This window comes from Sceloporus occidentalis, unplaced genomic scaffold, assembly GCF_023333645.1.
Source record: "Sceloporus occidentalis isolate IW3139 unplaced genomic scaffold, rSceOcc1.0.p SCAF_4, whole genome shotgun sequence".
NCBI lineage: Eukaryota > Metazoa > Chordata > Lepidosauria > Squamata > Phrynosomatidae > Sceloporus > Sceloporus occidentalis.
In genome coordinates, this window is record NW_028316984.1 from 4,632,084 (window position 1) to 4,654,344 (window position 22,261).

At 39.1% G+C, this 22,261-nt stretch overlaps 1 protein-coding gene across 5 annotated transcripts in view; it reads left to right on the forward strand.

Annotated features, from left to right (window-relative positions):
* Positions 1 to 22,261, forward strand: part of LOC149313442 (transcription initiation protein SPT3 homolog) — a 285,233-nt gene that overhangs the window by 214,592 nt on the left and 48,380 nt on the right. For all 5 annotated transcript variants that reach the window (XM_089519115.1, XM_089519116.1, XM_089519117.1 and 2 more), the window contains one exon: positions 2,793 to 2,903. In XM_089519115.1, the coding sequence (XP_089375241.1) occupies positions 2,793 to 2,903 (111 nt within the window). The remainder of the gene's footprint in view (positions 1 to 2,792; positions 2,904 to 22,261) is intronic.

Here is a 22,261-nt window from a genome sequence, read left to right on the forward strand (position 1 = left end):
CCTCCAGTCTGCTGCCACTTCTCCTGTTCTCCAGGAGTTCTCAAAGATTATTGCCAATGGCTTCGATATTACATTTGCCAGTTCTTTTAATACCCTTGGATGTAGTTCATCTGGTCCTGGAGACTTAAATTCATTTAGATTAACAAGGTATTCCTGTACTATCTCTTTACTTATTCTGTGCTGAAATTCCCCTATTCTGTCCTCTGCTTCATTATCCTCAGCTTGAGCACCCTTTGCTTTTCTGAGAAGACTGAGGCAAAGAAGGTGTTGAGTAATTCTGCCTTTTCTCTGTCTTCTGTTAGCATTTTGCCATCTTCTCCACGGAGTGGCCCTACTGTTTCCACCTTCTTCCTTTTGCTGCTGACATATCCAAAAAAGCCCTTTTTATTGTTTTTAACCTCTCTAGCAAGCCTGAGTTCATTCTGTGCTTTAGGTTTTCTGACTTTACCCCTACATGTGCTTGCTATTTGTTTGAATTCCTCTTTGGTGATTTCCCCATTTTTCCATTTCTTATACATGCTCGGTTTAAAAGTTAGCTCAGTTGAAAGTTCTTTAGTCATCCATTCTTGAGACACCTTCCATTTTTCTTCCTCATTGGAACTGTTTGAAATTGTGCCTTCAGTATCTCCCTTTTAAGAAAGTCCCATCCGTCTTGAACTCCCTTCTCTTTTAGTATACCTGGCCATGGGATTATCCCCAGTATTTCTCTAAGTTTACTAAAATCCGCTCTCCTAAAATCTAGAAGGCGTGTCTGACTACGCCTGGCTTCTCCTTTCCATTGTATAACAAACTCCAGGAGAACATGGTCACTTCCACCTAAGGATCCCCCCCCCCTCTTGTACTCCATTAACTAGGTCATCCCTGTTGGTTAGGATCAGATCCAAAATAGCTGGCCCCCTTGTTGCCTCTTCCACCTTTCGGACAATGAAACTGTCTCCAAGGCAAGTGAGGAATTTGCTAGACCTTGAGGATTTGGCTGAGTTTCAATTCCAGCAAATATCAGGATAGTTGAAGTCACCCATCACTACTACATCTCTCCTTTCTGAGTGTGTGGTCATCTGTTCTAGAAAGGCCTCATCCAATTCCTCCGTCTGACTTGCGGGGGGTCTGTAGTAGACTCCCACAATAACATCCTTGTTGTTTCCCTCCCCTTTAATTTTTATCCAGATGCTCTCCACCTGGCTTCCAGGATTGATGTCCTGGATCTCTTCACTGGTGTAAATGTCCCTGACGTATAAGGCTATACCTCCTCCTTTCCTGTTTGGCCTATTTCTCTTGAAAAGGTTATACCCCTCTATTCCTACATTCCAATCATGAGACTCATCCACCAGGTTTCAGTAATGCCTATTATATCATATTTGCTTTGTTGTACTAGGAGTTCAAGTTCAGCTTGCTTATTTCCCATACTCTGTGCATTAGTGTAGATACATTTAAGACCATGTGTTCTCTTTACTTGCTGCCTGTGCAAACATTTTTTCTCCCACTGTTGGGCCCTTGCACTGTTTGTCTTGTTCCCTCTATGACAGTTTGGCTATTTTCTCCATCCCTGCTATCTCCCCCCCCCCCCCCCCACGTAACTCAGTTTAAAGCCCTCCTGATCAAATTCTTGAGAGTGTTGGCAAAAACGTTTCTGCCAACAGGCATGAGATGCAACCCATCCCTTGCCAGAAGTCCTTCATCATGGAACTTCAGTCCATGATCCAAGAATCCAAACCATTCTTGGCAGCACCATCTACGGAGCCAGTTGTTTACATCCGCTGTTTTCTTCTCCCTTCCTGGACCAAGCCCTTCGACTGGGAGAAGAGATGAGATGACTACCTGTGCATTCACCTCTTTCAACTTCCTACCCAAAGCCTCATAATCCCTTATGATATTCTGAAGATTGTGCCTTGCAGTATCATTGGTTCCCACATGAACCAAAAGAAAGGGATAATGGTCAGTGGGCTTGACAAGTCTTGTCAGCCTCTCTGTCACATCACAGATCTTTGCCCTGGGGAGACAACACACCTTCCAAGACATCTTGTCAGGCCTGCAAACCACTGGTTCAGTGCCTCTCAGCAAGGGGTCCCCCACGACCACCACACGCCTCCTCCGAAGCTTAGCAGCAACTGTTCCCTTTGGTGGTACTCCCAGGGTACCCTGCTCTGTCCCTGAAGTCTGTCCCTGCTGCTCTTCCTCATCATCTCTGATAACAGACAGAGATTCAAATTGATTCTGTAGCTGCAGTCTCCCAGAATGTTCCCTGGTTTTCCTAGCTCTGTGTGTGACTTTCCTCCAACCATCTAATGAATACCATTAAAATATAAATAAATAATTAAAAGATTCACTAGAAAAGACAATAATGCTTGGAAAGGAAGAAGTCCTTGGAAACAAAGACCATATTGCAGATGGATAGAGTCAATCAAAGAAGCCATGGCCTTGAGTCTTCAGATCCTGTCTTGGAGGTCTCTCCTTCTTAGGATTTCCATAGGTCAAAATTGATTTGACAACAACTAACAACAACAAAAGAAAGGCTTGAACCTATTGAGCTCTATTCTCCTCTTGATATTCCAGGAAAAAGTAATATAATTGTCGCTTTTGATTTCTTAATGTTTTATTTGGTTTTATTTTATTTTATGAAGTATATTTTATTTATTGGATTTATATTCCACCTTTCTCCCAAAATGGGATTGATTTTATATGGAAACAAAAACATTAACGAAACTGTTTAGATCAGTTTGCTTAATTAGCACCCTGTGTAAACACTTGTGTGTTTTTGATCCATTCACCATGTATGTATTTTTCTTTTGCAGAGTACTGCAGCATGTGGTGGAGAAGCCCAAAGTGATGCCATCCAGCCTGCCCACATCAGAGAAGCCATTCGACGCTATAGCAACAAGATTGGGCCACTTTCCTCATACACAGTATGTAATAACAGTGCTATAAGAAGCTATATTTATAATCTTAAAGAACTTTGATTTTCAAGTGGTCAAATGAAGAAACTTTGGAATTGTTGAAAATAATCTGTGGCAACTATAATTTTTCTTTGTAAAAAGGGCACAGTTCTTTTGGAAAATAAAACTGTATTTCCTGTCTTCTTTGGAAATACATCTTTCCTTTTAAATATTATTTCCTTTTAATTATACATTATTTTTGTTCATTTTTTAAAATATTACTAGCTTCTGCAAAGTTTGAATGGGTAGCTATGTAACTTACAGATAATGCAATACAATGAAAAGTGAATATACTAAACTTACCTGACTGCCAGACCTTGCTCCTAAGATTCATTTGTGGAGTGACCTGTTTAGCGGTTCAGAAATAACTGTTTTCACAAACCTTCACCTTGTATTAAAATGTAATCCAGTAAGCCCACAATTGGCTTTGTGGTTTAAAAATTACTCTTCTTAAAAAAGAAAGAAAGAAAAAGATCAAGGCTGCATCTGCACTGCAAAAATAAAGTAGTTTGGCACCACTTTAACTGCCATGGCTCAATGCTATGGTATTCTGGGGATTGTAGTTTGTTGTGGCACCAGAGCTCTCTGACAGAGGAGGCTAAATGTCTCACAAAATTACAGTTCCCAGAATTCCATAGCATTGAGCCATGGCAGTTAGAAATGTGTCAAACTGGATTATTTCTGCAGTGCTAAGGCAACCAAAGAGAATTTTAAATTAGCCAAATCTTATTTCAAAAAATGTAGAAGCATTTTCCATTTATAAAGTATAATTCTTCTATGATAACTGGAGGTCTAAAGGTTTAAACAGTCAGAAAATGGTGGAAGACAGTGGTCTGAAAGTATAATCTGTTCAAGGAACCATCTGTTTGTCTTTTTTGGCTGTCTATGGTATCCACAGCACTCTTCTGCACCACATCTCAAATTAATTAATTTTCTTTCTATCAGCTTTCTTCACTGTACAGCTCTCACATCTGCACATGGTAATGTGGAATTTTCTTTCTATCAGCTTGAGAACATTCCATAGTTGTTTGTGGTCTATGCAATCAAAAGCTTTACTGTAGTCAATAAAGCACATGCAGATTTTCTTTTGGAATTCCCTGGTATACTCCATTATACAGCATATGTTTGTAGTATGATCTCTAGTGCCTGGTGATTTATTCTTCTCAATTACTTTGAATGCAGCTTTCACTTCACTTTTCAGACTTTTGGAAGACTAGAAGCCTGCTTCAGATTTTCAGGCTGAATCCAGGGTTCCATGAACATAGGTTAACAGAATGTCTTGCACAAGGAAAGTAAATAGTAAACTACTGCATGAACATATCACTTGCAGTTTGGGATTGGGAGAAAGAAATAGCTGAGTCTAAAATGTGTGATCACATTGCTAACTCCAAATGCCCTTCTGTTCACTTGAGCATATGGCTGTGGCTTTTTGCTCATATAAATGAACATGCATGGCCTGATTGTATAACTAACTGTTGTTTCAAGTTTAATATTTAAATTGAGTTTAGTATTTAATATTTAATTCATATATTAGGGGCATGTTATGTATTTACACAGACACCAAATTCTCAACATGAAATTACAGAAAAACAAGAAAATCCAAAATCTGTCTGGTCAGAATACTTTTCTTGGGCCAACCAAAAGACTAAAATACATTATGCTAGCTTTCAATGCTTCGCAGTTTTCTTCATCAGACAAAGATAGTAAAATAGTATGTGGGGGAAATGTGACAATGTACAGGCATGGAGTCTGTATTTTCAGTTACTTTTGTTATAGTGGTTTGAGCATTGGGCTATGACTCTAGAGACCAGGGTTTGAATTCCAGCTCAGCCATGAAACCCACTGGGTGACCTTGGGCATGTCACACTCTCTTAGTCTAAGAGGATGGCAATGGCAAACCCCTTCTGAAGCAACATGCAAGGAAATCCCCATGATAGGTTCACCTTAGCGTCTCCATACGTAGGAAACAACTTGAAGGCACACAACAACAGAAACAAATGAGGGAAGCCCTTGTTCTCAGGTGTGTAGACAGGTTTAAATATTAGAATTAGGAAAGCCTATCCATTGAAACGAAATGAGATTGCTTTACCTAGATTTTTTTTTAATGGCAAATAAGGCAACATGTACAAATTTTTATGAAATTACACAATCCACTGTTTATAATTAATACATAACATATGTGCTTTTTACCCCAGAGTTTAGGAATAACCATTTACAAATTGGCTGTAATGAGTTACCAGTGAGGTGGATAGTAATGAGTTTGGTCACATGGAGGAAGATTGCTCAGTTTCCTCAGAACATCCAGATGTAACCAGGTATAGTCAATTTCTCTGAAGATGCCAGCCACAGATGCTGGTGAAACATCAGAAATAAACTCTTATAGAACATGGCCACATAGCCCGAGAAACCCACAAAATCGATAGATATGTCCATGTTTTACAGAAAAAACAACTCATCTTAGAAATCCACCACAAGGCACATATCTGGAATCCATAAAAAGCAATTTCAGGATTCCTTTTTCAGCTGCTAAACTGCCACATCAGGGCAGTTTGTGAAAACTCATGCTGCCAACTTCTTTATTTCAGTTAGTCTCAAAAGTGTTGCAAGATCTATCTACATACTGCCACATCAGGGAAATTGATTTAAAAGACTATCATTATTTACCCAGCTTTAGCACAGCCAAATGCATATTTATGACTTTCAATCAAGCATCTATCCCTAACAGACTAACTCAAATGAGTAAATTCCTTTGGCAACCATATTATATCAAAATTATCAGAGTTTTCAAAGATGAAGTTACTTATCACCCTTTTACAAGAAAAACAACAAACATAGATGTAACAACCTAGATCGTAAACATGCCAGCCACATCCAGGATGGAGGGCTTACTTCAAGGGAGGAACTTCAAGACATAAAACAAGAATTAATAAAACTGAGAAGAAAACTCACAGATACTTGGACACCTCCCCCAAGAGAACAGCAAAAAGCAAATAGTAACCCAGACCCACTGAAATTATCCACACACAGGAAGCTGTCAGTTCATCATTTGGATTTTCTCGATAAAGATAGCAAATCTGAAAGTGATGACACTATCAGAGGTTATGGAATCTACAAAATCCCGAATATCATATAGCCCTCTCAAAATGCCTTGTAATGATTATACATCCTCATCTACAATCAAACTCCAGGGACCTCAAAGCCATACCTACAGAAAAGACAACCCTCACCACCACTTACCTCATTCCCTATCTCACTGTTTGACCCAAACGATGCTTCCCTCACCAAAGGAGAGGGATCTGTCCTGCCTGGGATCTTCACTTTGCTGACCATGTTGCTCCCATCCTCCCTACCAGAACAGATGAAACAGGAAGTGGGGGAATGTGAGGTTCTATACCACCAACCAGAAAGAAAGACATTGGTACAGCTATCCCAGCAATCGGCTAATGTGAACCAACTGTCACTGGGGAAATTACCCATCCAGCCTGCTCCCTCCAGTGCAACCACTTGACAACCAACTAACCAGCATAAGATTGCTCTTATGACATGGAACATCACTGAGTGGTACACATCTGGCAGAGATACCTGTTTTATTGACTTCTTTGCCCAATATGATATTCTTCTGATCCAAAAACATGGGCTACTAAAGATCTGGAATGAAATGGCTTTTGCACATTTTTGGTTGCAGCAGAGCCTGGGAAAAAGAATGTAAGAGCAAGGGGAGGCCTAGTTTCCACCACCCTACATCCCATAACAAAGCCTCTTCCCACATTTAAAACATATGCCATGGCAGTGTTAACCTAATTTAACCACTGCACTCTGCTGGTAATAAATGTCGGCATGCCTCCAATGAAGAAGAAATCCCAAATTAGAAACCTATGAGCTCAATCATACACTGCTAACCTCATATTCCAGAATTCAAATGTATTTTTAGTCCTGGGGGGAGATTTGAATGCTAGACTGGGCCCAAATGACCATGCCTAATACACCCAGCATAAATGCCCTCCTCCAAACTTTGAGGATGATGGAATCCACTTCATCCAATGTTCAAAAGACAAGAAATCATATTTCGCAGGCCTATGGCCAAATCAATTTTCATACTAAACCCCTTCCCCAACTCTGCACCATTAGAACTTGTGCAATCCAAATTTCTAAGATCAGTATTCCCAACTCCAAAATATGTTTCTAATGTAACTCTGAGACTGGAGTCAGGCTTTATGAAAATAGAGGCCAAAGTGTGGATGACCATACTCAGCTACTGGCTCAGACTATCCTTCTTTCCCACCGGCCTTGCTCCATGTACCCTGACTGATGAGTTCCAAACTACATGAAAACAGACGGTGATGACTAAAATCTCTTCACTGGGCTTCTCGCCAGATCTTTTGCTGAGCATGGGATATGAAAAGGCTAAAGCAACCATTAAACAATGGGTGATAGATATAGAGTGACAGCCAGACCTAGCTAGCACCCCAACTTTTATTGTTAGTGATTCCAACAGATACTTGGCATCACCTATAGCATACTCGGTAAAACCCAAAATACCTAAACACCAGAGAGCCTTTATTTTGGCACAATGTCATGCCCTTCCCTCAGCTGTCCTTGAAGGCCAATATAAGAAGATTCCCTTCTCAGACAATGCCCCTGTGACTCTGACCAAATAGAGACAACAGAAAATATATTACTCCAGTGCTCATCATATAGGTACATCTGCCTCAATCTTATTTCACCTTTAGTGTGTAAACATCAAGGACACACCAGTCAATTTTACACTTCTTTGTTCCTTTCAGATACCAACCCTGATATAACATATAATGGCGCATTACAGAGCGCCCAAAATGGGTGCTCTGCCAGCGGCGCCAGTTGCTGAGCCTGGGAACCGCAGCGGCCAAACCGTGCGGTTCCTGGATGCACCAAAAAAGAAGCCACAAAAAGCAGCTTCTTTTTGGCCCCAGAAGTAGTGCCGCAAGTGGCCAATGACACACTCACGACGTCACTTCTGTTGTGGGACGTGCGGATGCTATGCATCCACGACGTTAGGATGGCGGCACCCGTGTAGAACGAGCACCACCATTTTGTACGTCCCCAGGACGTACTAAGCTTAGGGGCGTGTGTAAAGCACGCCCTTTCCTAACCCTAGTACGTCCTGGGGGCGTACTTTACGCCCGTGCGGAACGGGCCAAAGTTTCCAGATTCTGTGCAGCTGCAGTTAAAACTCGTCAGGCAATGTCCTCTGCAGTTGGCTAGAACCAATCTTGCCCTGCCACACTGGATTTTAAAAGAATATTTTAAATACTATTTTCACCTGTGTTTTTACCTTCTTTTTACCTTCTTTTATCTTCTGCCCCCTTTTTACCTGTGCTGGTCTATAACCGTAATAAAGATGAACTGAACTGAACTGGGTCCAAAACATCCTGCAGAAATAATCCAGTTCAAGACTGCTTTAACTGCCCTAGCTCAGTGATAAGGAATGTATTTATTGTGGCACCAGAACACTCTGACAGAGAAGGCTAAATGTCTCACAAAGCTACAGTTCCTGGGATTTCCTAATATTGAGCCAGAGCAGTTAAAGTGGCTCAAACTGGATTATTTCTACAGTGTGTTTGGGACCTTGATTTACTTCCTCAGATGCATGGTGTGAAGACTAACATGACTATGGCGGGATACATACCGCCATTTAGTACGTATAGAATACGTACTAGGGTTAGGAAGGGACGGTGCTTCCGCACCCCCCTAACCCTAGTACGTATCCTATACGTACAAGATGGCGGCGCCCCTTCCACATGGGCACCGCCATCTTTGCGTATCGGACGCTGAGCGTCCGTACGCATCGCGCCGCTTGTGACGTAGCGAGCTTCTTTTTCGGTCCGCGCGGGAGTCGGGCCGTCTGAAGGCTCCGGCTCCCCCGCGGACCTACTGGCGGCGGCGGCAGACCGCCGCAAAGCGGCGGTCTGTACCCCACCCTAGTCTCTGAATTAAACAATAATGTAAAAGTCATCAGTTAGTAATGTAAAAGTAATAGGTCATATATTGTACATAGTGTAATATAATGAGTAACAAGTAATGCATTATTTCCCCCAGTAAAGAACATCATCTTTAGAGATTGTGAAACGTGGTTATTTATTTTTAGTCTCTTCAGTCATTTAAGAGGGAAATGATGGCTGAACAAATCATTAATTTGCTTGCAGCCACAGTTCTGAATTACACTTTATGATGGGCATTCTTATAATAGCATGATTTGCAGTTCCAGTATTTTTTATCAGGTTTGCTCTCATATATGCTGCTGGTTTGAGATTAATCTACTTGTGCCGACAGTATAGTCATTCAAAACTAGTGTTGTTTTATGCTGAAGCATAAAAAATATGACAGGCTGTGAGTTTCTGAGAGATTATTGAGCACCTCAGGTGAAGCTGTTCTGGCAGTAGGCCCAAAAGTGTCTCTCACTAAATGAAAAATAATTGACTAAATGAAAAATAAGTTGGCATTCTCTGGTGAGAAAAACTTGATGCTATGGGATATAAATTGTTTTTAAAGAAATATAGTTACTTCTGAACTTGCAAAGTATTTTCCTTCTTGGCCTTTTGCCCAAGTTTAAATTTCATATCAATTTAATACAGGATGTAACACAGAATAGAAAAACTAAGGAATTTCACATACAACCACTGCCTGGCAACTGCATTAAGTTGTTGGCTGTGTTTTCTGTATCAAAGCAAAGCTGCTTGTGTATATTGCCTGTCAACGTTGAGTTCCTTTCTCCTTGGGCCTCAGAATAAAAGACAGAAATAGGCTAAACACATGATGACCCAATGTACACAAAGGTCTTGAGGCTACATGGACACAGCTAATACAGAGATAATTTTAAAGCCCCCCCTCACACTGCCCATATCATAACTATGTAAAATGATAAAATATTTGGGACACAGTGTGCCTTTGTGAAAGAATTAGAAGCAGAATGCAAACTCCAAATTATTTTGAGAGTCATAATATTAAGAGGAGTGTTGTTGCTTTATTCATGCAAGTTAAATATTCTGTCCATACTATGAATTCAATTTGATTACTATTTTCAAAAAGAAAATTGAAAATAGCAATCCAACAAAGTCGCTTACGTGCAGCAACTGTGCATTACAGGGTTTAGTCAGTTTTAATTTGGTTTATTCTTGGGTTTTGTTGTTGTTGTTGTTGTTGTTGTTGTTGTTGATGTTGTTGTTGTTTTGGACTGCAGCTGCACCAAATCCTGAAACTAGGTAAATTTTAGAAAGCACCTTAATGGTATATAGCAAGGAAAACCAGACACACTGTAATCCTGCAACATTGTTTTCATTGGCTGCAGTTTGCTGAACATTGTATATGCAACAAGGGTTGTTCAGAATTTACCTTTCCCTGTTTCAGTGTTTATTAGCATTACTAGAAAATTAAATTAATAAGAAAAAATATTGCTTTTGATGATGAAGAAGAAGATGGTGATGATCTGTTTCTGTATAACTGGGATGTGTTCCTTTCTTTTCTTTTTTTTTTACATTTTCTTTTTTCAGTCTAGTGGAACTAGTCACTCAACAATATCTAGTACCTGGGTCTATATTTTTGTTCTATAAAGCATATTATGGAGGGATGAGCCATATCTATCTATTGCAAGTCTGCCATCGCCATGGAACAATAGAGACCTACTTTCATGCCATATTGTAAACCAAAGTTGAGTCTCTATGCACATAAGAACATAAAAGACACCTTCTACCTTTGATCAGTCTAACCCCATACTATTGACAGTGAATGGCAGAGTTATTCCAGCTCTAATCTGAGATGCCAGGAATTGAAAATAAGGGCTTTATGTGTAATGTATGTACTCAGGTACTAAATGTGGCCCATCCCTCATAATATATTTCTGTAATCCAAAGCAAATAAATAAGAAAGGCCCAATTTAAACGGACGCTATGAAGCGCCCCGTTACGTGCAAGGGGTGGCGCTTTCAAACGCCCCTCGCATGTGATGGGGGTGTAAAAATGGCGGTGCCCTATACACATGGGCGCTGCCATTTTGACGTGACGGATGCCAAGCGTCCTCACGTCTCGGCGCGGTTGTGATGCCATAAGTGCGCCATTGGCGCCTTGTGGCGTCATAACGGCGCCGCAAAAAGAACCCACTTTTTGCTCGTTCTTTTTGCTGCGTGAGGGAGCCACATGGTTTGTCCGCTGCGGCTCTCTCGCACAGCAAACTAGGGTGGCAGCAAAGAATATAGAGTATTTAAATGAGTGCCATTATGGTATAGTGGTTTGAACATTGGACTAGGATTTTGGACACCAGGGTTCATATTCTCACTGAGCCATGGAAACCCACTGGGGGGGGGGGGCTTGGGCAAGTCACACACTCTCAGCCACAGAGGGAGGCAAAAGCAGCCCCCCCTCCATCAAACAAATCTTGCCAAGAAAATTATGTGATAGCTTCACCTTGGGCTCACCAGAAATGACTTGAAGGCACTCAGCAGCAACTGTTCCTTTTCCCCATGGTCTTTGGTGCATTTCTTAATAGTTAAGTTTTGCCATTTATAGTGCAAATCATTGCATAATTGGACATGACCATAATTTTATTCCAAATGTTGAATTAGGAACCTAGTAAGAATTTCCTCTTATCCCTTTCTCTCTCCTCCTTTGCTCTGTTTGTGGCAAGTCAGCTACTGCTCTACGCTTTATTAGACAATTGGAACTCTTAACTGTCCAGCCATTGGCAATTATTCTACTCTTAGCTAATCTTTATGTCCTTGTTTCTTGAGCAATCACTCCTTCTTAGCTACAGCCTTGGCTTCCCTCTTGTTATGGCTGTATTTTCTCCTGGCTATATGCCATATCCTTCATTTTATTGCTATTTTTCCTTGTAAGCTACTGGCTTTCTTACAGCCAAAATATATACAAAATGTATAAAAGGGAACTGAGAAAACCTGAGTGGTCTCTGCTTCCCTTTGCTGATTTGGGCCTGCAGCAGAGGCTTATGTTGAATGTTGATCATTTTAGGTTATGTATCCTTTTTGCAGTCTATATTATGACAGTGGACTTGGCAGGCTTGATTGATAGAATGTTAACGCAGTTATTAGGCTGCAGAAAAGTTACATTTACTGAATACTATGTAAATGGATCAAAAAAATAAGACTTTGCTTCACCACCTAAGAGTAAGTGCTCCAGTGTCTCCCATTAAAATTTAATTATATTAAGCAGTGTGTATGTATTTGTTTTCTTTGCTTGCCAAGCTGAAGCCTATCTAGAGAGCTCCAAGAGAGGGGTAAAATTTGATCAAGCATTTTGATGGTACTTGAGACAACAGAATGTTGCAGAAATTGCAGGTGCCTAAAAGAGTATGCTGCTGAGACCAAGTAGCTGTCACCTCTTAAATTCATTTTGCTCCCATGATTCTATGAATGAAAATACCTGTCCCAAAAAATGAAACTATCTCCTAAGTATTATTGTTAGTAAGCATGTATTATTAAATAATAATAATTGGTTGTGATTAGATTAAATCTTATCAAGCTCAGCAAGTATGTAAGAAGGAAAAAAGACACATGCAGAAACATGACAAAAAGCAATATAAAAGTAATTTTCTTTACTAGCTTTCAAATAATTTTAAAGTGAGCTGTATTAATCTGAAACAATACAATAATGCTGAGGCATTAGTACATGTGAAAGGGATTTGGAGTCTAAATTGAACATGAATCAACAGTGTGATGCAGAAGCTAAAAAAGCCAATGTGATTCTAGGTTGCATCAGTAGAAGTATAGTGTCTACATCAAGGAACATAATACTACCACGCTAATCTGCTTTGATCAGGCCTCACCTGGAATACTGTTTCTAGTTCTGGGCATCATAATTCAAAAAGGACGTTGACAAGCTGGAGTGTGCCCAGGAGAGGGTGACCGAAATGGTGAAGGTTCTAGAAACCATGCCCTATGAGGAGAGACCTAGGGAGCTGGATATGTTTAGCCTAGAAAAGAGAAGGTTAAGAAGTGAGCCCTGTTTAAATATTTGACATGATGTCATGCTGAAGATGGAGCAAGTTTGTTTTCTGCAGCTCCAGAGAATAGGATCCAGAGCAATGGATTCAAACTACAGGAAAAGAGATTCCACCTCAACTTTAGGATGACCCTCCTGACAGTAAGAGCTGTTCAGCAATGGAACATACTTCCTTGGAGAATTGTAGAGTTTCCTTCTTTAGAAGTTTTCAGAGGCTAAATGACCATCTGTCGGGGCTGCCTTGATTGTGTATTCTTGCATGGTAGGGGGTAGGACTGGAAGGCTATTGTGGTCTTTTCCAATTCTATGATTCTGTGAGAGTCAGAGCTGGATTGAGGCAACCTGAGTGCTGAAACAGTATTCTTGAAACCACCTATGCTGTTAAGTGTTTTTGGTCAAATGGTGGAAGGTCTGATACCTTGTATATGATTTCAATAATTGATTAACTGCTCATCAAAGTTGCAACATTTCTATAAATTTGGAAGGGGGAATCCTCAGGAAATCTATTTTCTCTCAAGGCAAAATTCTTGAGACCTCCATATGAAGTGAGAACTCAGTGAGAACTCAGTGAGAACTCTATATGAAGCCAATGGGGCCACATCAGTTTTAAATGATTTCTAAAATATCCCTGGGTACTCTTTTGGCTACTAAAACATGACTACATTAAAATGAACCTGGTTAGTCCTGTTATTTCAGGATATTGTTTTCTTATATGTTACTCTCTGTATGTGGAAAAAATAAGTTCTGTAAAAGCAGTAGGAAGTCAGGTCTCAGTATGGAGCCCTTGTTTCCCTCTCCACTTTACCCAAAGTTCCACCCTTCAAATTTATGAAAGAAAACATTTCTTTCTGTGAAAGGTTTTTGTACACCAGCATCTGGAAGTGTTTATTTCAGTGGTGTGTAATCTATCTGTGGATTTAGTTAGCACCAGACCCCCTTTTGTGTATTCCTGACTTAAATTTTTTATAAATGATCTTGTTGAATTTGTGCCAGTGTGCACATGGTTTGGCTGATTGCTGCATATATCCTTTACCTGCCAGTCACCTTTGATTTATATTCCTTCCCTCTGCTTTTCCCTTCCAAAACTTGTGCCATTGAACTGTCCCCTAAATCATCTTATTGGATAAATTGCTCTAAAATGAGATGGTACATTTTTGGCTTCCTGTGAATAAAGACACAATTCCTACAGTTGGTCTTCACCAGCTTAGTGCTGAACTGCTTACAAAAGAGCATTACTGAATGAGAAAATTCGAACAATCTGCTTCTTTAATCTAAATACAATACTGAATCTATGGACCAAAAAAATATACATATATATGATTTACAGAGAAACCAGTGCTACTAGTTCTCCACTATCTGCCAGTTTGAAATCTACTGTACACTGTATGCATCTTGGAATATATAGATATTTTTATTATTCTTCTGTTATTCATATTCTTTTCTGTAAGGAGATCATTATTTTTGTAATAGAGGTGAAATTGCAGAATTAAATGCCAAAGGGATTGTACATGCTTGCACAGTGTATGTCAGATGCAGAGAACTAATTTAAAAATAGATTTAGGAGTTTATGTTGTGCATATTATTATTATTATCATTATTACTGTTTATATAGCATAGTAAGTTTTGTACAGTGTACAAAAATGACGGTTTGCACAAACATGACAGTTTGGAAAATTATTTTTAAAACTTGTGGATAACAAATTATTCTAAAAACAGCAGTTTCTATTAGTGGTATGGGAAAAATATAGAACCCTACAAAAGGTTAAGTAAGTAAGATGTTGAAGTGAAAGCTGGACAAGCCTGCCTCCATTGCATGGAGAAAATGGTCCTCAATGCTGTTTTGAATTTGTACTGTATATTCAACTGTCAAATCTCTTCTGGCTGATCATTCCACTGTCTAGAAGCAGCTGAAGAAAAAGTCATCTGGGACAATCTTGAAGTAGGCTTGCCATATCCCGCCTGTGGGCGGGACTTTCCCAGTTTTGGTCGGGTCTGCACGGTCCTGCCCCGGGTTGGCCCCGCCCCTGGGATTTCCCCACCCCCGGGCTTTGTTGCAAAGTGTGCAACAGCGGTGGCGGGGGAAAGAGAGAGGCCTCTGTAGGCCTCTCTCCTTTGGTGGGGGAGCTTCCCTCCCCTCTTTGGCTCCGCTGGAGCCGAGGGAGGGAAAGAAACCTTGCCTGCCGAGGCCAGACTTCTTTCCCCGCCTGAGCTCCGCTGGCAAAAACAGAGCCCAGGCAGGGAAAAGAAAGCCTCCCTTGGTGCAGAGAAGGAATCCTCCCCTCAGTGAGGATTCTTTCCCCCCTGGGCTCCGCTGGCAAAAACGGAGCCCAGGGGGAAAAGAAAGCCTCCCTGGGGGTGGATTCCTTCTCCGCCTGGGCTGCTTCCAACGGAGCCCAGGTGGAGAAGGAATCCTCCCCTCAGCGAGGCTCTTTTTCAAATGTAGGACCCCCCCCCCAAAAAAAAGTCCTACATTTGAAATTTTTGTCCTACATTTGTCCCGGTTTGGAGGTCCTGACTAATGGCAACCCTATCTTGAAGGGAATAGGGACTCTACTTTGCAGCATGGGAAGCAGTTGTACTGGTACTAGGGAGGCCAGGATGGCCCCATCCCTGCTCTCCTTTCAGTGGCAAATAAAACCGTCTTTGTACTGTCAGGCTTTTTCAAATCGACAAGGGTTGGACTCTAAATGCTATATTCAGATTTTAAGGTTTGTAAAGACACCTTTTACATTTTAATGCATAACTGTTTTAACTTTTTAAATTCTTTAATTGTTTTTTTTAATTTATATTTCTACATTTTAATGCTTTTAAATTGCATTGTTTCACCGCCTTCAGTCCTTACATTGGGAGAAAGGTGGGATATAAGATTGATGATGATGATGATGATGATGATGATGGATGATTCCAGAGAAAACATGCATAGGTGGGCTTTATGTGACTAAGCTCTTGTATTGCATCCACAGTAACACTGATCTACAGGCTGGGAAAGTTCTTCATGGAACATGAGCTCTGTTTTACAGCCTAGGAAGTTGTTGAAAAAGGATTTGTGTATATGAAATTGAACAAAACAACTGAGTTGAGTTTTGCATAGTCAAGAAATGTTGTACTGCATAGTTTTTTGTGCATTTTTTTAAACTATGTGGCCATGTACTAGAAGAGTTTGTTTCTGACATTTCGCCAGGATCTGTGGCTGGCATCTTCAGAGAATGCTGGCATGGAAGTGAGTGGGGTGTATATATATATGTGTGTGTGTGTGTGCGACACTGGGTTGGGAGGAGTGATTTCCATGTTAATCTGTGTATTGTTGTTGAATGGCAAGGCCTCAGGATATGTTGTACTGCAGTTTTGTACCAAGTAGACATTCATAGGTATTGAATCAAATAAAAAATATACTAGACAGTGATGTGCTAAATGGCCAACGTGCTACCCCTGGATTCTTACAGGTATTGAAGTATGTTTTGTATGTGTGGTGAGAAAATGATCATATTTGTAAGATTTTCAACTGGACCAGTTCACTTCTGATTGCTTCCACCTTTGCATCTCTCAAGACTCCTTCCCAAGTTAGAATTTATCTTCTGAGTTAAAAAAAAAAGATTCTCCACCTTGACTTGGAATTAAGACAAGTCACTACTCCTTGGGTTCTAGGGCACAGCCATTTAAGACTCTTAAATTCTTAAGCCATTTAGAAATTTCATGTGGTCAAAACAAACACTTTAGACATAACTGAAATCATGCATTCCTTCTTTTTATACTTCCCTGATTTCATTCTACATTTTAAGATCTCCCTAACCATTTTGATATTGGGTACAATAGCATGTCCCCAGTACCAGTTTATGGTCAGGCTTATATTATCAACTGTAGTCTTTGAGGTGTGTGTCCATTCAAGGTTGGTTGTTTGGTTAACAGTATAATGGCATCTCTCTCACTTAATTCTTCCCTGTCTCCCCTGCCACATGTGCCCCTCCTCCAGCTTGTTATTTCTGAATTTGCTACAAGTAAAATCACTGTCACAAAGAATTTAGCAGTTTCCAAAAAAGGGCTCAAATGTCACTATAAAATTATATCAGTAATTGTCAGCTGATAATACTAAATCTACTTCTATCTGTCACCATTTTGTGACTGGTTCTGCCCCATATTAACATTTTGTGATATGTGTGCATCAGTCATTTTCAGCACTCTCAAGGGGGTGCTGAGGATAGAAAATTTTAGAACACATACTTTATTATGTTGTGCTGGTAATGCTGCGGTCACAGGTTCTTGTAAAGAATTTTTAAATCTTTTCTTTTCCTCTTCCATCACATGTTCAGTGTTTCAGATTACAACTTCTTTCTCTCCCTGCCCCTTATGTACATTAGTGGCATCTTTTCTTCAAAAGCTATATGTTAGAAGGGAGTATTTCTAAGCATAAGCATAGTGTCCTTCCATTGCAACCAGGCAGAGAGGGTGTGCAGTGCTTCACTCCAAAATCTCCTATATCCCTCAGAATCCTTGCACCAAGAAAAGTAAAGGAAATTCTACTATTATCAAAGAACAAAGTGTCCCTCTTGACATATCTGCCTAAATAGTGTATGACAACAACACATTTGGGCCTATGTAGAGAACTGAACACCATTCTCATTATAGTGGGTATTTTGGTTTCCTTTTTCAGTTCACAATTTAATGGGTCGGACATAACTTGACAACCTTGCCAAAGGGGAAACCTTTATCTTTACCTTTTTAAAATTGCTTTTAATTCTCTTAATTATGTTGATAGTTCAATTATATTTCAACTTTTATATGCTGTGCACTTTTACATGTGCATTTGTAATCTACCTTGCATCCCAGAGTTGGAGAAAAAGCAGGAAGAGGAGAAGATTGTTTCATGTATGTGAAATAAATTTGCTGACATAGTGTCGTAGACCTTCATTATGTGCAGTCTCTATACAGCAGTGCAGAGGAACTTGTATTCATACTTGTAATTTGGTGCCAAATCACATTAAAAAAGCTACCTTAATTATCAGAGTAGAAAGATTTTTAATGTCATTGGTCTCTTTCCAGGTGTCACCATAATTAAGCAGAGTTAATACTAATCCAATAACTATTCAAGCTTTGCATAATGGAAAAATAAACAAAAGGTGTCCCTGCAACTTCTTAATATCAATTTTAATACCTTATATTGTTTTGTAATGTTGTAAAATGTGTTCTTTTATTGCTATTTTTTTTTAAAAAAAAATGCACCAGCCCAGCTTGTTTCTCTGTTTCCCTGGTTTATTTATTAGGATGTTTTAGCAAAATGGTTCTCATAAAAGTAATAAAGATATAATATTCTCCTAAATTAGGTCATAAATATGTAATTTGGAAAACTAATATATTTTATTACAATTCAGTTATGGAATTATATGTATTAAATATGCAGCTGTAAGGTAGTCTGGATTCAATGTAATGGAAGCATATGCTTTATGGAATCTGTTTGCCTTTATTTCTGTTGTGTTCATGCTCCTCAGACATAGATACACCTTATCTATCTTTGAGATTATATGGTCAGCCTAATGCTAAATACTGTATCTCTAAAAACCACTAAAAACTATGTGTGCTTCAAAGTTCCACACTTCAAAAAGAAATTTAGCATGCACAAACAAGATAATACTTTTAATTTTTACTCAATGGTAGTTTTGGGGCTTTATTGAATGCAATTCCAGAGTTCTGCTAAAATTTGGGCTGGGCTTGGCATATCCTTTTTTATTTTTTTATTTATTGGATTCACATTCTTGTACCTTTTCTTTGTTCTCTTCCAAACTCTGCTGACCTTTCTTCTAATTTTTTCCCTTATGATGAACCCTGAAAGGGCATTAAAAATGTGCACAAATTAGTTCATATTCATAGCAGGTGGTCAATATAATTATCTCCCATATTTTTAGCAGTGACTCAGCAGTTTAATCATGGATCAAGGAAAATGTATCAGCGAGGTTTTTACCTTGTTTTTACCAATACTTTCTTTTATTCCCAATTAAGGCTGTCAATTTTTTTCATTAATGTGCTTGTTACTAGAAACATATCTATTTGTGATGCTGAGTTACATTGATCTGAAAAACAAAAGGAAATCCCGGTGTCTGATCATATAGCTTGGTCCAGACGTCGTCCAGATCCAATTGATCACATAGCTTGAAAGAGGAGTTAGGCAGCTTTCCTTGTTTCTTTTTAATTTTTCATAACTAGAAAAATAATAAAAGGGGGATTCAATTGATTCTGGACATTATCTCGAGTTGGTTTTATTATCCCATTCCAATCTCCTGCCATTAAAATATAAACAGTATTTTGTTTCGTTAGTTCTTTTTCTACATTTTTGTAGAAAGCAGATTTATTGTCAATAATAATAATAATAATAATAATAATAATAAATATTTATTTATATCCCGCCTCTTCCGATTGAGGATCGAGGTGGGTAACAACAAAGAAAATACAATATACAACAATAAAAACAACAAGCCCCACAAAACCCCGACCCAACCCTCCCTCCCAACTATAAAATTAAACAGTAAAAAAAAGTTTAAAAAATACATAACAATACATCAAAGTTAAAAACAAATCACAAGTAAGAAAAATAATAAAAGGGGGATTCAATTGGTTCTGGACATTATCAATCGGGGAAGGCCTGCCGGAAGAGAAAGGTTTTTGTCGCCTTTTTAAAAGCCTCGAGTGAGGATAATTGGCAAATCTCTTCCGGCAGGTCATTCCAAGTTTTTGGAGCAGTGACAGAGAAGGACCTCCCGGAAGTCACCGCCAGTCTGGTCTTTCTAGATTGTAAAAGGTTTTTCCTGGAGGATCGGAGTGTATGGGAAGGCTTGTATGGGAGGAGGCGTTCCTTCAAGTAGACTGGACTCAGGCCATGTAGGGCTTTATAGGTGATAACCAACACCTTGTACTGTGCCCGGAAGCTAATAGGCAGCCAATGTAGTGATTTTAAAATAGGTGTAATATGGTCGAACTTGGATTTTCCGGCGACTTGTCTGGCTGCCATGTTTTGTATCAATTGGAGCTTCCTGATGTGGCACAAAGGTTGCCCCATGTAGAGCGAAGGGGAGTAAACACCAACTACCAAAACTTCCTGATCTTGTAATTTTACTTTGACACCTACATAGTGTCCTTCTTGATCCTTGAAACATTCCTTAGCCGAGAAATTGTTTTGAATATATAAGGCAACACCATTTTTCTTTCTCATTATTTGAACTGAACATTTGTCCCAACTTCCAATTTCTTAAGTACTTTGTACTTTGTATTGTATCATTTTTCTTTATCTTAGTTTCTTGTAGACATAAAATATCAAAACATTTTTCTCCAAATAATGAAATATACATTTTCTTTTATGTATAGCATTCAAGCCTTTAATACAGTGCTACCTCGGGTTACGAAATTAATTCGTTCCGCGGCGCCGTTCGTAACCCGATACATTTCGCAACCCGAAAAGGCGCTGGAAAGCCGCTAGCCGCGCTTCCGATTTGAATTTCGCGCCGAAATTAATTTCGTAACCCGAAAAATCTTTCGTAACCCGGAACAGTTTTTTTAAATCTAACTTTTTCGTAACCCGGAAATTTCGTAATGCGGTCAATTTGTATCCCGGGGTACCACTGTATTCCAAGAACAGATTTTAATATTCTTCATTACACAGATGGTTCAGTAAAAGAGAACAAGTCTAAAACAAGAAACAAACAGAAGTAATAAGGAGATAGTGGGGATATCTATATCTACAGATCCAAAGACAGGGAAAGAACACCAACAGTTATGTTATGTTATACTCACCGTTGCCTTCTTCTGTACTAATTTCTCTGTCTAAGTTTTTGTCTGGTTCAGTTTCGACTTTCTTGGGATTCTCCTTGTGGTTGCTATTATTTTTACCTTCTTCCTCCTCATTGGCCTTAGTAGCTTTAAGTTTAGTTTGGGATCTTGTCTCTATATTATCTCTTCTGTCTACTTCCAGTCTTTGAAGTTTTTTACAGAAATTATCGGCCTTTTCTTTGGTATTTATTTTGTATCTTCTCTGCTTAAAGGCAAATGAAACTCCTTCCAGTCTGTCCCAGGTATAGTTTATGCTATAGCGAGATAGCAATTGTGTAAATGCTCTATACTCCTGCCGCTTTTTTAACATAATAATCGGGATGTCTTTAAAGATACCAATTGTTTTCTCCTCAGTTATAAGTTTTTCTTTGTAGCTTTTCTGCAAGATTTCTTCACGAACTTTCATCCTTGTTAAAGAGATCACAATGTCCCTGGGCAATTGGGAGTTAACTCGGAAGATCTTATCAATCTCGTAGCTCAACTCAGCATCCGTTATTCCCATAAAGTTAGCAAGTTGAGGAACTACACTGATATAAATCTTCCTGGCTTGCTTCTGGTATTACCTGGAATTTCAGACATCTCTTTCAGTACCTCAGTTCCTGAATCAAGGTTGCATTTTCTTCCAGTCTTTGTTTCTCTGACAGACCTTTTACATTTTCCTCTAAACTTGTTGTTTTAATTTTGAGTGTATCAACATCTTTTTTCAAAGTAGATATTTCATTAGAGATTGAGTCAAGGTTTTTTTCAAATTTTTCTATTCTTTTATTGAGACTTTCACTAGTTTCTTTTCTGTTATCTTGTAGTTCCTGCCGAATTTCAGTCTTGAAACTCTGCATTTCCTCTACTAAAAATTGAATTGCATCCATTTGTTTAGGAGGTATATCAGTAGAGTCTCTCCTAACTGGTATTGCAGCTTGTGGTCTAGTTTGTAGATTCTTCTGTTGGAATGTCATACTTTGTCAGATAACTTATTTTATATCATTATAGTATATACTAAAGACAGATACAACGTAATGGAAAAGGGAGAATCATGAAGAAAGCATACAAACAACCAAACAAATCTACCGCCCTGTACTATCTTAAGCTATTACAGTGTTTGTCTTACTGTATCCAGTTATTACAGAATTGTTAGGAGGTCAATATAGAAAGCAAATCAACAATCAGAAAAATGCTTCAATAATAAAAGCCTCTTCAGTTCTATATTCCTCTATCTCCAATAGGATTAGCAGCACTATAGACTGGGTTTCAGCTAATCAAACTTCAGTATACAGTGTAATGTATTGTCTAATATTAAAGTTCAGTTGATTAGCCTAGCACTGTATATAAGTTATCAAAAATGTACAGTCTGCAATATAGGTTATCAATCAGTTTCCTGTTTTCCCAGCATACATGTAAGGTAAGTTAGTATCTAAGCATTTACAGAAACAGATATGATACTAGTCAAATGTATCTATTGATACTAGATTATACCTGTGTTAATATTGAACTCTTAATTGTTTTTCACTTCAAAGATTATAAATCTAGTTCTAG